This window comes from Denticeps clupeoides, chromosome 2 (assembly GCF_900700375.1).
Source record: "Denticeps clupeoides chromosome 2, fDenClu1.1, whole genome shotgun sequence".
Taxonomy (NCBI): Eukaryota; Metazoa; Chordata; class Actinopteri; order Clupeiformes; family Denticipitidae; genus Denticeps; species Denticeps clupeoides.
Genome location: NC_041708.1, coordinates 6,612,664 through 6,627,844, shown reverse-complemented (window position 1 = coordinate 6,627,844; position 15,181 = coordinate 6,612,664). Strand labels below are relative to the sequence as shown.

General features: G+C 39.8%; 3 protein-coding genes across 5 annotated transcripts; 1 reads left to right on the top strand and 2 right to left on the bottom strand.

Moving 5' to 3' along the window:
- Positions 1 to 2,965: 2,965 nt before the first annotated feature.
- Positions 2,966 to 5,351, bottom strand: LOC114776184 (pepsin A-like). Its single transcript, XM_028966735.1, has 9 exons — positions 5,296 to 5,351; positions 5,044 to 5,188; positions 4,814 to 4,931; positions 4,553 to 4,671; positions 3,971 to 4,167; positions 3,769 to 3,885; positions 3,536 to 3,680; positions 3,243 to 3,341; positions 2,966 to 3,118 (listed from the first exon to the last, which is right to left on the bottom strand). Exons 1-9 carry the CDS (start codon positions 5,349 to 5,351, stop codon positions 2,966 to 2,968), a joined length of 1,149 nt encoding a protein of 382 aa, XP_028822568.1.
- A 2,453-nt stretch (positions 5,352 to 7,804) lies between these two features.
- LOC114776158 (pepsin A-like) lies at positions 7,805 to 10,548 on the bottom strand. Of its 2 annotated transcripts, none has more exons than XM_028966734.1 (9): positions 10,509 to 10,548; positions 9,873 to 10,017; positions 9,644 to 9,761; positions 9,411 to 9,529; positions 8,811 to 9,007; positions 8,610 to 8,726; positions 8,377 to 8,521; positions 8,070 to 8,168; positions 7,805 to 7,957 (listed from the first exon to the last, which is right to left on the bottom strand). In XM_028966734.1, exons 2-9 carry the CDS (start codon positions 9,999 to 10,001, stop codon positions 7,805 to 7,807), a joined length of 1,077 nt encoding a protein of 358 aa, XP_028822567.1. In that variant the 5' UTR covers positions 10,002 to 10,017; positions 10,509 to 10,548. The 2 variants fall into 2 exon arrangements, with proteins under 2 accessions (XP_028822567.1, XP_028822566.1); XM_028966733.1 differs by lacking the exon at positions 10,509 to 10,548 and adding an exon at positions 10,125 to 10,180.
- Positions 10,549 to 11,774: 1,226 nt separating this feature from the next.
- On the top strand, positions 11,775 to 14,848 carry acmsd (aminocarboxymuconate semialdehyde decarboxylase). Of its 2 annotated transcripts, none has more exons than XM_028966732.1 (10): positions 11,775 to 11,952; positions 12,419 to 12,463; positions 12,542 to 12,638; positions 12,711 to 12,760; positions 12,933 to 13,169; positions 13,486 to 13,579; positions 13,720 to 13,812; positions 14,251 to 14,423; positions 14,530 to 14,628; positions 14,712 to 14,848. In XM_028966732.1, exons 1-10 carry the CDS (start codon positions 11,896 to 11,898, stop codon positions 14,772 to 14,774), a joined length of 1,008 nt encoding a protein of 335 aa, XP_028822565.1. In that variant the 5' UTR covers positions 11,775 to 11,895; the 3' UTR covers positions 14,775 to 14,848. The 2 variants fall into 2 exon arrangements, with proteins under 2 accessions (XP_028822565.1, XP_028822564.1); XM_028966731.1 differs by having other exon boundaries at positions 13,720 to 13,815.
- The last annotated feature ends 333 nt before the right edge of the window (positions 14,849 to 15,181 follow it).

Here is a 15,181-nt window from a genome sequence, read left to right as displayed (position 1 = left end):
TCTACTCATTGCACTTCTTTTTATAAGAAATTCAACAATCCCTCTTCGAATCCTGTAACAAAACATTATCTTAAAAAATCTGGAAACATTTCAAACTTAATCACACGAGTGGCTTTATGCCCCTGATGCATAATGATCTCTCCCCTGCTTTTCATTCCATATCATGGCAGGAAAGTGTTATTATCTTTTTTTAAGGATTTATTTCAGGACAATACAGGGAGTGCAGAATTATTAGGCAAGTTGTATTTTTGAGGAATAATTTTATTATTGAACAACAACCATTTTCTCAATGAACCCAAAAAAACTCATTAATATCAAAGCTGAATGTTTTTGGAAGTTTGATTTTATTTTTAGCTATTTTAGGGGGATATCTGTGTGTGCAGGTGACTATTACTGTGCATAATTATTAGGCAACTTAACAAAAAACAAATATATACCCATTTCAATTATTTATTTTTACCAGTGAAACCAATATAACATCTCCACATTCACAAATATACATTTCTGACATTCAAAAACAAAACAAAAACAAATCAGCGACCAATATAGCCACCTTTCTTTGCAAGGACACTCAAAAGCCTGCCATCCATGGATTCTGTCAGTGTTTTGATCTGTTCACCATCAACATTGCGTGCAGCAGCAACCACAGCCTCCCAGACACTGTTCAGAGAGGTGTACTGTTTTCCCTCCTTGGAAATCTCACATTTGATGATGGACCACAGGTTCTCAATGGGGTTCAGATCAGGTGAACAAGGAGTTTTTCTTCTTTTATACTCTTTCTTTCCAGCCACGCTGTGGAGTACTTGGACGCGTGTGATGGAGCATTGTCCTGCATGAAAATCATGTTTTTCTTGAAGGATGCAGACTTCTTCCTGTACCACTGCTTGAAGAAGGTGTCTTCCAGAAACTGGCAGTAGGACTGGGAGTTGAGCTTGAGTCCATCCTCAACCTGAAAAGGCCCCACAAGCTCATCTTTGATGATACCAGCCCAAACCAGTACTCCACCTCCACCTTGCTGGCATCTGAGTCGGACTGGAGCTCTCTTCCCTTTACCAATCCAGCCACGGGCCCATCCATCTGGCCCATCAAGACTCACTCTCATTTCATCAGTCCATAAAACCTTAGAAAAATCAGTCTTGAGATATTTCTTGGCCCAGTCTTATTGTTTCAGCTTGTGTTCAGCCTTTCTTACCTTGGCCATGTCTCTGAGTATTGCACACCTTGTGCTTTTGGGCACTCCAGTGATGTTGCAACTCTGAAATATGGCCAAACTGGTGGCAAGTGGCATCTTGGCAGCTGCACGCTTGACTTTTCTCAGTTCATGGGCAGTTATTTTGCGCCTTGGTTTTTCCACACACTTCTTGCGACCCTGTTGACTATTTTGAATGAAACGCTTGATTGTTCGATGATCACGCTTCAGAAGCTTTGCAATTTTAAGAGTGCTGCATCCCTCTGCAAGATATCTCCCTATTTTTTACTTTTCTGAGCCTGTCAAGTCCTTCTTTTGACCCATTTTGCCAAAAGAAAAGAAGTTGCCTAATAATTATGCACACCTGATATAGGGTGTTGATGTCATTAGACCACACCCCTTCTCATTACAGAGATGCACATCACCTAATATGCTTAATTGGTAGTAGGCTTTCGAGCCTATACAGCTTGGAGTAAGACAACATGCATGAAGAGGATGATGTGGACAAAATACTCATTTGCCTAATAATTCTGCACTCCCTGTACCTTTGTCTGATTTGAGATGCTCCGATCAAACAGTAATATTCCTCAGTCACATTTTTGCAGATATCTCCAGGCCCGCAGTTTTGCTAAAGAACACTACCCATTCCCACAGTTGTCGGACAATGACCTGTTGTATACAACATTCCAATGAGATTCGTTTCACCACGGCAATATTTATTTTTTATATAATACCATTTTCAATTATACGAGACCATCCACAGAAAGGATGAGACATGCCTGGTAGAAGGACCTCTGTGTCCAGCTCACAGACCAGGACTGGGAGTCCGGTTTAGATCGTATTCACACCTCCTCTTTCTGCCTCAGGCGCTGCATAATACAGTTAAAATTTTTACATCTAGTTCACTACTCCAGGGACCAGATAGTTATTTATCCAAACACTGATCCCAACTGCCTTATATGCCATTGAGGTCAAATGTCCTGGTCTTATGACACAAGTTACCTCATCTCAGGCCCAGGCCATAGCGTTCGCCTCGCTGCTGGCCAGGAGAGGTATTTTCCAACGATGGAAATCTGCAAGGCCGCTGTCTTTTGTTGGTTCAGAAAAATTGTTTTTTGTTACCGGTTTGCCAATGGGTCATCCTTCTCATCCTTTTGTTGTGGCTGTGGCATGGGCCAGTTGTGGGCTGGGCACAGCAGGTACTAAATTTGCCATGTTCATTTAATTTTTATTCATTCATTTGGATGGATTTATTTAAGTCGCTAATATTAAATTTTTTTGGTTGTGTTATTTAAATGGAAAAGTAAGCCTTAGATTGTCAGTGTCACAGCTGTTTGGCATGGTGAGGCAGGTGAACTGAGATGAGGACAAGACTTGTCGATGAAGAAGGATGCATTCACATGACGTTACGAAACGCATGACGTCACGAAACGCATGACATCACGGAACAGGTTTTAATACGTGATGAACTGGACAGGGGAGACATCCGGTAACAGGTAACATGTAACAATGACCCCAATGTTATGTATATAAATAGATAACTGAAATACGTAATCGGAGAAAAGTTTATTTTCTATGATGTACGACACAAATATACTTATAACAAGCCAATGTACAAGTGTTCATCTACATCGTCATTTCTAAATATTTTGTTTTTTCTATTAAATTTTGACATTTACACAGTCAAATATTAATAGTTATAACAATTCTAATAACAATTCAATTATAACAAAGGTTTCTATCATGTCCTCTACTGAACATGTGCCGAAGTCACCTCTAGGCAAGAGGAGCCAAGCCCACATAGTTGCTACCCAGGTCAAAGACCACATAGTTCTCTCTGATGAAGACGTCTCCCAAGATCCAAAGACCAGTGCCGATGCCGTTGCTGAAGCTGTTCTCAAAACCAGTCGTGCAGCCATAGTATTGAGACTTCATAAAACCAAAAAGTTACACAAAATATTACACATAGTAAGTTATGTACACTGACACAATCACAAAAAATGCATAAAAATGTATTTCTGTAAGTTTAAGCAATTCTTAGAATACCAATCACCTGGCTGACGTATGCAGAGGGAGGAACACTGTAAGAAATTCCATTAATGTTGAAGGAAATATCAGGCATGCTTCCAATGCTACTGCAGTCCACAGTACCCTAAGATAAAAAAAGAAATTCTCAATTAACTATGTGGTCCTAAATATGAGGTGATCTGTGAACATCCTCTTACCATTTCAAAAGCATTTAAAAGATTACTATAACTTGCCAAACTGAATAAAAATATGACATAATAATGACAATTGCTTAATATCTGAGATGGAGAAAAATTGGAGCTCAACACCTTTACTTACCTCACCATTGTTGCTAGAAGTGGCTCCAACTATATTGTTAATGTTGCTGATGTCACTGTCTGGTCCAACAATTAGAGCAGTGCCAGTATCCACAATGGCCTGGCATCCACCATTACATGCGACAACATTCCCATTAATTGTGATACTGGAACAAAACAAATTATACTTTGTAGTGTACTATTCACACTTCTATACTAATAAATGGAACACAAGTTTTATAAAGAAACATTTACCTGTCCATTGAGATTTGCCAATAAGCCTGGGAGGACACAGGAATCCAATTCAACTGACCATTATAATGACTAGGGTCATATCCACCAAAGACCACCTCACTGCCAGATTCAGAATTCCTTTGAAGAAACCAAACAATTTGCTTAAATTCCATAATTTGATAAAAATCCCTAGACCCCAGACCTATACAGAATTTTTTTTTACCTGCTGAGGTATACAGAGAAATAGCTGTTTGGCACAAGGCTCTGCTGGACCATATTATTGAAGACAGGCAGAACACCGTCAACAGCTTCACTGGCATAGGCCAGACCCAGAATACCATCAGCCTGCATGTAGTACATGAACTGGGCCTCAGTCTGACTTAAGCCAAACACCTGATTGGGGACCTGGATTCCACCAACCTGTAGATAAAAAGAACCTGTGGTCAGAAAATCAATTACACATTCTGCTAATGTTACAGTAATCTAGGTTTTTTTCATTTTAAATCATGTTTTATAAAAATAACAAGCCATTTACAGCATACACTGTAAATGTGGTCTCTGCATTTAACCAATCCCCTAGGGGATTCAAACCGCAACCCTCCAATTACAGGTTTGTTTCCTTAACCGCTAGACCAACCACTGCTCCCTGAGCAAGACACTTAACCCTGAGTAACTTCTGAGAGTCAGGCACTCTGGATAATGAATGTAAATGTGTAGCCTAACCAGTCTTGCTTTTGTTATATTAGTCAGAAGGGGGCAGGAGTTACATTAATGAACCAGAAAAATAAGTTTCCACACTCCTCACCTCCACCGTGTCTGATCCCAAGAAACCTGTCATGCTACCAGTTCCATACTGGATTGAGAGTGATGTTCCCTCGTTGACAAAGGTGGTGGACTTTGTAGGATCAAATGTTTGGTGGTTCCCTGAGGGATACCAAAATGCATTGTTTCATCTTATTAAGCCTTAGCAGAATATTATCAGAAACAGAATGTGTAGAGTGTTGGTCACTAAGGTTTGTAAAGTTGTCATGTTCATGTGGTAAACCTTCATGTAGTGTTACTGTACCACAGGCTGCACTGTTGCAGTAGATCGAGGGAACCCAAAGGTTGGCAGAACCAGTGTCAAAAACCACTTTGAATGACTGTGGTGGCGTGCCAATGGAGATTACTCCAAAGTAAGACAGCTGCATCGGACAAGAAGGAAATAATAATTTGCGTAAGAGCAGAACATTGTTATTAAAGATGCATCTACCTTGACCATTTTTTTAGCTTATTTAGGCCCAGTTTTATACTCACGTCAGCGTTATTGGTCATTGGCTCTGTTCCTGGTACTGAAGAGAACTTAGCCATGGGGTTAGATGGGTACTTCTTCCTGAACTCCTCCCAAAGACCCTTCTCCTGCATGGTCTCCCTAATAGTCTTCATCTTGAACAATGGGACCCTAGGGCAGGACATTTTGTTTCATGTTCTTGATCATTCTATTGGTTGGAAGTCAGTACTTCATGAAAGACTAGTAATGAAGAAATATGGAAACCGCAGCACACTCACCTGACCAAGCACTCCGAGAGCGCCAACATGGCGCACAGGATGACTACAGACTTCATTGTGAAAGCTCGGATCACACCTTTCACCTGCTGAAAATCTGCTGTAGATGCCTTTCCTTTTATACGTGCTAGACATGCTGTGTACCACCTTCTCCTTATCGTCGCGATAAAGAATTAAAGTACTTTTCCATCGCAATAGATGAAATTGTGTCCTTGGGATGATGTTAGTTCTTGTAATCTAAGAGTAAGAGATTGCTTAAAATGCATTAAAATGTGGCAAGAGAAACAAACACATGAATTACTCTTATTGATATTATTCGATTGTTATAAATAAGATCCTTATATATATATATATATATATATACACACACACACACACACACACACACACACACACACACACACACACACTTGACAAGCATTGAAGGGCAGTGCTTTCTGATGTGATTTGGCATCACAATTACATAATTACATAGTGACTTGATAAACTGATAAAACAAGAGATTAATTGTGCATTAAGTGCATTAGGTTTTTGAGATCGGTCTATCCTAGAACCCTGAATTAGTTCACTGCCATCACTTAAAGTGATGGCAAAAAGTTGTTTTTGAAATAAACGTAATTTTATTTATTTTTTTTTGATAAGACCCCTCTTAATAAAAGGTTTTGTCTCACATACCAATGCGAAAGTTACAATAAAACAAGAAAAATATAATTTCAGTTTGACCAGGTATTAGCAGCATGCCTGACATAACTGTCAACATCCACGAACACGCCTTCACTCTTCCTGCATCTACCTATGTACGTTCGGTAAGCCAGTGCCTTGTTTTTTTTTCCTTGATAAAAAGGTTTGAAATAATTCTTAAAAAAATAATTTTGAATGCTTACGTGTTATTTTCTTTCTCTTCAGCTTCATTCTCAGGGGTACAGCTGTCGCACTGGCTTCTCTCATGGTCGCTCTAACCTCTGGATTCTGGGTGATGTCTTCCTGAGAGAGTATTATTCCATTTATAACATGGCCGGTAACTCTGTGGGTCTGGCCAAGTCTGTTTAAGTCATATAACTTGTGTGGACAAATATCACAGTATAACTTCAACACGCGTGCAGACCATTAAAATGTCAAATAAACTTGCAATATTGTGCCTCAAAATGAAAGCTGTATATTTTCTATTATTAACAGAAATTTTGCTCAGGGTTTACAAGGAAAGAAATAACACTGAGAGTTTAAATATCAATTATAGATATGATGTATAAACTTAATATTCACTTTTGGCCAGGACACTTTGCAGGGCACACAGTCATACCTGTGGACAATTCATAACTCCACCTAGTGTACAAACCAAATACCAGAGAGGAGACACCCATCAAAACACTCTCAAAACACACAAAGTCCAAGCCAGGATTCAAACTCACAACCTTGAAGGTGTGAGGCCACCTGAAGATAATACTATAAAAATACCATAAAATATAATAAGCATACAAAATGTATTGACTGAGCTTTTTCTATTATACAGTCTCCAGTCTGTGGGCACAAGACTGGAGAATCGCTGTTGGCCAGGAGACATATTCTGCAACAGTGGAAGTCTGCTTTTTTTGTTTTGCCAATGGGTTGTCCTTCTCTTGATTTTGTTGTGGCTGTGGCGTGGGCCAGTTGTGGGCTGGGCACAGCAGGTGCTACATTTCTAATGTTCATTTTATTGTAAGCCTTAGATTGTGAGGTTTAATGTCTGTATATGTGTTTGAATGTATGTATTTATGTATGTGTGTGTATGTGTGTGTGTGTGTGTGTGTGTGTGTGTGGGGGGGGTTGCTTTTGTGTTTGGTGTTTGCAGTTTGGCAACTCTGTTGTTACTAATTATTGTTGAATATATATATATATATATATATATATACACACACACACACACACACACACACACACACAACTACACACACACACACACACACACATACACATATATATATATGTGTGTGTGTGTGTGTGTGTGTGTGTGTGAGTGTGCATGCGTGCGTGTGTTGTGTGTATATATATATGTATACGTTTATAAAAAAGAAAAGTTCTGTTTTACTCCTGGGTGCTAAAAGCCAATGGCTGAAAGAGCTGCCCAACTGTCACAGGTCTTATTCTGGAGGCTATGTCAGCACCAGTAAATGTGATTGGCCATTCTGAGGCTTACAAGCGTGAGCCAAAAAGGCAGTTGTGTCATGTTATGTGTGTAAGCAGATAACAAAAAAGCAACTTTATATTTTGCTTCACAGTGTACAATGTAATTTCACTAAAATACGTAATAATATAGAAGTTTATTTTCTATGATGCACGACACACATATACTTATAACAAGCCAATGTACAACTGTCCATCTACATCATCATTTCATTATAAGAAGTAAGTATTTTGTTCTGTGAATAAAACTTTGACATTTACACTGTCAAATATCAACAGTTATAACATTTCTCCTGAAATTTTCTGAAGATGTTCTATGATGTCCTCTACTGAACATGTGCCGAAGTCACCTCTAGGCAAGAGGAGCCAAGCCCACATAGTTGCCACCCAGGTCGAAGACCACATAGTTCTCTCTGATGAAGACGTCTCCCAAGATCCAAAGACCAGTGCCGATGCCGTTGCTGAAGCTGTTCTCGAAACCAGTCGTGCAGCCATAGTATTGAGACTTGAGAGTTACACAAAATATTACAGAGAAAGTTATGTACACTGACACTATCACAAAAAATTCAAAAAAGTGTCTTTCTGTAGGTTTAAGCCATTCTTAGAATACCAATCACCTGGCTGACGTATGCAGAGGGAGGAACACTGTAAGAAATTCCATGAATGCTGAAGGAAATATTAGGCATGCTTCCAATGCTACTGCAGTCCACAGTACCCTAAGATAAAAAAAGAAATTCTCAATTAACTATGTGGTCCTAAATATGAGGTGATCTGTGAACATCCTCTCACCATTTCAAAAGCATTTAAAAGATTACTATAACTTGCCAAACTGAATAAAAATATGACATAATAATGACAATTGCTTAATATCTGAGATGGAGAAAATTAAAGAGGCAAGCCTTGGAGCTCAACACCTTTACTTACCTCACCATTGTTGCTAGAAGTGGCTCCAACTATATTGTTAATGTTGCTGATGTCACTGTCTGGTCCAACAATTAGAGCAGTGCCAGTATCCACAATGGCCTGGCATCCACCATTACATGCGACAACGTTCCCATTAATGGTGATACTGGAACAAAACAAATTATACTTTGTAGTGTACTATTCACACTTCTATACTAATAAATGGAACACAAGTTTTATAAAGAAACATTTACCTGTCCATTGAGATTTGCCAATAGGCCTGGGAGGACACAGGAATCCAATTCAACTGACTATTTATATGGCTAGGATCATATCCACCAAAGATTACCTCATTGCCAGATTCAGAATTCCTTTGAAGAAACCAGTCAATTTGCTTAAATTCCATAATTTGATAAAAATCCCTAGACCCCAGATCTATACAGTATTTTTTTTACCTGCTGAGGTATACAGAGAAATAGCTGTTTGGCACAAGGCTCTGCTGGACCATATTATTGAAGACAGGAAGAACGCCATCAACAGCTTCACTGGCATAGGCCAGACCCAGAATACCATCAGCCTGCATGTAGTACATGAACTGGGCCTCAGTCTGACTTAAGCCAAACACCTGATTAAGGACCTGGATTCCACCAACCTGTAGATAAAAAGAACCTGTGGTCAGAAAATCAATTACCAATTCTGCTAATGTTACACTACTTTTTTTGGTTTTTTGTTTTACACAAATAACAAGCCCTTTACTGTGCACACAGTGAAATGTGGTCTCTGCATTTAACCCATCCCATGCATCAAACCACAACCCTCTAATTACAGGTCTGTTTCCTTAACCGCTAGACCACTGCCCCTGAAGACGCTTAACTCTGAGTAACTTCAGAGAATCAGGCTCTCTGTCTCTCTGATAAATGTGGTGTCTGATAAATGGCATGAATGTAAATGTGTAGCCTAACCAGTCTTGCTTTTATTATATTAGTCAGAAGGGAGCAGGTGTTACATTACCAGTCCTGTAATGAACAAGAAAAATAAGTTTCCACGCTCCTCACCTCCACCGTGTCTGATCCCAAGAAACCTGTCATGCTACCAGTTCCATACTGGATTGAGAGTGATGTTCCCTCGTTGACAAAGGTGGTGGACTTTGTAGGATCAAATTTTTGGTGGTTTCCTGAGGGAACCCAAAATGCATTGTTTCATCTTATGATGAAAACAGAATGTGTGGAGGGTTGGTCACTAAGGTTGTCATGTTCATGTGGTAAACTTTCATGAAGTGTTACTGTACCACAGGCTGCACTGTTGCAGTAGATCGAGGGAACCCAGAGGTTGGCAGAACCAGTGTCAAAAACCACTTTGAATGACTGTGGTGGCGTGCCAATGGAGATTACTCCAAAGTAAGACAGCTGCATCGGACAAGAAGGAAATAATAATTTGCGTAAGAGCAGAAAATTGTTATTAAAGATGAATCTACCTTGACCAATTTTTAGCATATTTAGGCCCAATTTTATACTCACGTCAGCGTTATTGGTCATTGGCTCTGTTCCTGGTTCTGAAGAGAATTTAGCCATGGGGTTAGATGGGTACTTCTTCCTGAACTCCTCCCAAAGACCCTTCTCCTGCATGGTCTCCCTAATAGTCTTCATCTTGAACAATGGGACCCTAGGGCAGGATATTTTGTTTCATGTTCTTGATCATTCTATTGGTTGGAAGTCAGTACTTCATGAAAGACTAGTAATGAAGAAATATGGAAACCGCAGCACACTCACCTGACCAAGCACTCCGAGAGCGCCAACATGGCGCACAGGATGACTACAGCCTTCATTGTGAAAGCTCGGATCACAACTTTCACCTGCTGAAAATCTGCTGTAGATCCCTTTGCTTTTATACGTGCTAGACATGCTGTGTACCACCTTCTCCTTATCATAAAGTTAAAGTACTTTTCCATTGCAATATATGAATTGTGAAAATATGTGCCCTTGGGATGGTGTTAGTTCTTGTAATCTCAGTAAGAGATTGCTTAACAAATGTACTTAACAAAAACAGGTGAAATAACTGAATTCTAATTCTGAATTCTATTTTCTATTTTCTTCAAAATAACCACCCTTTGTACACTCTTGGCATTCTCTCGATGAGCTTCAAGAGGTCGTCACCTGAGATGGTTTTCCAACAGTCTTGAAGGAGTTCCCAGAGGTGTTTAGCACTTGTTGGCCCCTTTGCCTTCACTCTGCGGTCCAGCTCACCCCAAACCATCTCGATTGGGTTCAGGAAACTAGAATATAAAACATGTTTTCAGTTATTTCACCTTTTTTGTTAAGTACATAACTCCACATGTGTTCATTCAAGTTCTGGTGCCTTCGGTGAGAATCTACCAATGTAAATGGTCATGAAAATAAAGAAAACACATTGAATGAGAAGGTGTGTCAAAACGTTCGGCCTGTACAGTATGTAAATGTACATATTACTTGATAAGCATTTCACAAGGCCAGCGCTTTCTGATACGATTTGTCAAGGAACAATTTTACATAATTACATAGTGCACTTGATAACCTGAAAAAAACAAGAGATTAATTGTGCATTAAGTGCATTAGGTTTTTGAGATCAGTCTGTGCTAGAACCCTGAATTATTTCACTGCCATCACTTAATGTGGGCCCGAAGTTGTCTTTCGAATTGTTACGTTTCTAAATCTAGGGGTCTAAGAAACGCGACAAGGGTGTGGAGAGGAGGACGTCCACTGTTACACACACAACCAAACAAAGCATACAAACAGTGCTTTTATTTACAGTGAGCTAACAGGTACCATAAAACAGTGGACTCAGCCCAGCTACCCAACATCAGTACAGCTGAAAGGAAGGGATGGTCCAGCGAGGATAGCAGGTTAACAACAAAGGGTCTATCACACAAAGCCTCAAGACACATGAATGAGATCCCCAACAGAGCTCCTTGCAGATCTCCGTGGACCCTGGGGACCTCCCGAAAGAGTAAGGGCCTAGCAGACCCTGGAGACCTCCCGAACACCATCTGAAGTCTCTTTATATAGGTGGAGGTGACCAATAGGCAGATGGTAGGTGGAGGTGGTAGGCTTTAAGTCAACCTTGAAGTCAACCTAAAAGAGACAAGGACAAAAAACACAGCCAGCCACACAGAACACATGGGAGCGTATGTCCATGGACGTAACAAAATAAGACCCCTCTTAATAAAAGGCTTTGTCTCACCTACCAAAGGGAATGTTACAATAAAACATGAATGATATCATTTTCAGCTATAGTTTTTTTTTTTTTTTATGTTTGACCGGGTATATAACTGTTAATATATTCATATTTTTTCCATTTTACAGCATATTGTAATTACAATGACATTGGCTCTGCCCACCACCTCACCCCCTTCCTTTTGTGGTCCAAGGTCCTAGTCTCATTCCCAGTGGTTTTCACTGGATCAAGGGGCAGAACAAACCGGGAGTAGAGCAGGATCCAATGATTTATCACCTCGCTTGAATCCTAGATTCGAAACAGAAGATCACAGAAAAAAAACAGTCACAAATGAAGATTGATATACATAATCACATATTACCTAAGGAGTGGCCTGATCTAAAACAGGTAGGATGCAGATGCGGGTCATCTTTCCAAAAAATGTAGTTACTTTTATAAAGTTTGTTCCGCTTTTTTTATTTCTCGCAGAATATGTCATGGCGCACGCACATGCTGTAAACGTGCATTGGTGTTAGTGACCAGTTTGGCGTAATACGAAAGGTCTAAACGTCTTCTCCTTGTTAAATATTAATAAACAGCTGGCACTGACCTTGCTCTTTTTATGCCCCTACTCTCTGTATTCAAGCTCCTAGATAATGATTCGCTAGGTGTTTAGAAAAGGATAGGGTGCGTTCTTACAAATTTTACCGCCAATAAAGGTATCCTCTCCTGCCCTGCGTGAAATGTCAGCTCTCTCATATATATAATTTAGCGTATTTATTTCAAAGAGTGGGTCTTCAAGTACACCATTACTTCCAAGCAATCTTCCGTTTTATATGAAACTGATATCAACACTTTTTTATTTGTTCTTCAGAGGTATGGGTATGACGGTTTTGTCCAACTTCACCATCATTGCAAAGTAAGTGTTGTAGTAACTGGCAAAAGTCAAGCAACTAATCTGTGACCTTCAAAGTCATGACTGCAAACTTGGCAATAGGGAGAAGCCAGAATGGTGAAGGACGGGAAGGTGTTTAGAGTGATCCAGGAGAACTGCTGGGATGCAGATGCACGGATTGTGGACATGGACAAACATGGTATGTGCAATACACAAGAACAGAGCACACAGTAACTCGTGCGACAATGGTGACAAATGCTTTGGTCCTTAGGAGTGACTGTGCAAGCCCTCTCTACAGTTCCAGTAATGTTTAGCTATTGGGTAAGTAACTCCTGATTCTGTTGGTCTTCAATTTAATCCTCACAATTAAAATATAAAAGTGTTCATGTCGGGTCAGATTAAACGTCCACAGTCATGTATAAATGTTTATTATACTGTACAACAATACAGAGGTTTTCTAAAACTGTTCTTTATCTTCCAAAATATCTCTCAGGCTAAACCCAAGGACACTCTGGATTTGTGTCAGATTCTGAACAATGACATTGCGTCCACAGTGAGGCGCTACCCGCAACGTTTTGTGGGCCTGGGCACGCTGCCAATGCAGGCTCCAGACCTCGCTGTTGAGGAGATGAGACGGTGTGTACAGAAGCTGGGTTTCCCCGGAGTTCAGATCGGATCCCACATCAACACATGGGACCTGAATGCCCCCGAACTCTACCCAGTTTATGCAGTAAGCCTCAATACCGTAGGCTCAATACACACTAATGGCCTTTAGAGGTTTGGCTCCATGCCCATCACGGGACACTGGGCACAGGACAGGGTGCACACACACACACACACACACACACACGCACACCATTCACTCACACACTCATGCCACGCCAACACAGGGAGAGCATGCAAACTTCGAACACACAACGTCCAAGCTGGGACTCATCACTAGTACATATTAGTAATACTTGAGCATATTATTACTTACTTGCACTTCTTAAGTAATTTCTACAAAATCAATAATTAATCTCTCTTTTTTTTTTACTTTTTCATAGGCTGCTGAAGAGCTGAATTGCTCTTTGTTTGTGCATCCCTGGGATATGCAGGTAGATGGACGAATGGCCAAGTACTGGCTTCCCTGGTTGGTTGGTGGGTATTCAAATCGCGAACAACACCGTTATTCAGAGTTCAATTTAAATTAGTGAACATTTCAATCTTTCGCATTTTAATCTTTCATGTTAGGTTTGATGTCATGGTCAAAATGACCTTTGCTCTGTTTCTTTTTGAAGGCATGCCATCAGAAACAACAATGGCTATTTGCTCCATGACATTTGGCGGTGTGTTTGAGAAGTTTCCCAAGCTGAAAGTCTGCTTTGCTCATGGTGGTAAAGTCAAACATATTAACATGAGAATATTCTCCAATGCTGCACTATGTGCTAATGTGGGGCTAGTTCCTCAAGATTTACATAAATAGATAAAACAAGATAGAAATATTTAGTAGTTATCTGAATCTTAAAGAAGTGAAACAACCATATAGGCTTTTTATTTGTGTTTAAATGTTTCACCCAGAACATAATCCTTTTTTATAATTTTTTATAATTTTGAAGTTAAAAATGAGAGGAGCTCAGTGATTGACAGCTCTCATGCACGCTACTTAATGATTCTGTATGACACACGACACATGCACAAATATCATGTTACTTTCCTATTTTATCTATTCACTGATATAAATCCAGAGCACAAGCTCCAAGATCCATTCGTTGTAAACATGAAGTGCACTTCCACCTCAGTTGCCAACATATTGCATATTTTCCCTGTAGGGGGCTCGTTCCCCTTCACCGTCGGCCGAATAGAGCATGGCTTCCGGGTGCGACCTGACTTGTGTGCTGTAGACAACAAAATAAACCCACGGAAGTACCTGGGCTCCTTCTACACTGACTCCTTGGTCCATGACCCCCTTGCTCTAAAATTACTAATAGAGGTAGTCGGTAAGGTACGTTGGCACCGTGTACACTGTGACAAAGATAAGTGACAGCAAAAATGAGAATAAGCTTTTACGAGTAAGTTCCATGTAAATTATCCATTCTCACGTTTGTTAGGATAAGGTAATGTTGGGAACAGACTATCCATTCCCACTGGGAGAGTTGGAGCCAGGATCACTGATAGAGTCAATGGAGGACTTTGATGAGGCTCTTAAGGTAAATTGCATTCTGCCGTTTGAGAAGAATTTGTGTTTTAAAAAGAGGAGTACATGGTTTAAAAGCCTTTGCATTTGTTTCAGGACAAACTACTTGTGGGCAATGCGCTTGAATTTTTGGGGCTCCAGAGACATCAATTTGAATAACCAATGAAGACACTGCATGACATTTGGGACAAGTGAAAGATTAAATTAACATTAGAAGAAGTGGCAAATGCAGAGACAAGCAAATTTAAATATGTATCAATGTGTAAAATGCTGGATGTAAACTTAATATGTAGTATAAAATTATACATTTATTATTATTTTGATTTGATGGTCTTCTCATTATAACGATTTGTCTTTCTTCTACTTTCATTGTCATATCTGGTGGAGTTGTAGTGTATTATGAATACACTACATAGACTATAAAATTCTAAGGAGCAGATTTTTTGAGGAACAGTGAACCAAACTGCTCTTTAAACCAAAATAGCTATCTAGTGATCAAAGAAATCAATGATCATTGCATCAGAGAAAGAAATTATAAATGATTTGGTTTGTGAATCTAGGCAGAT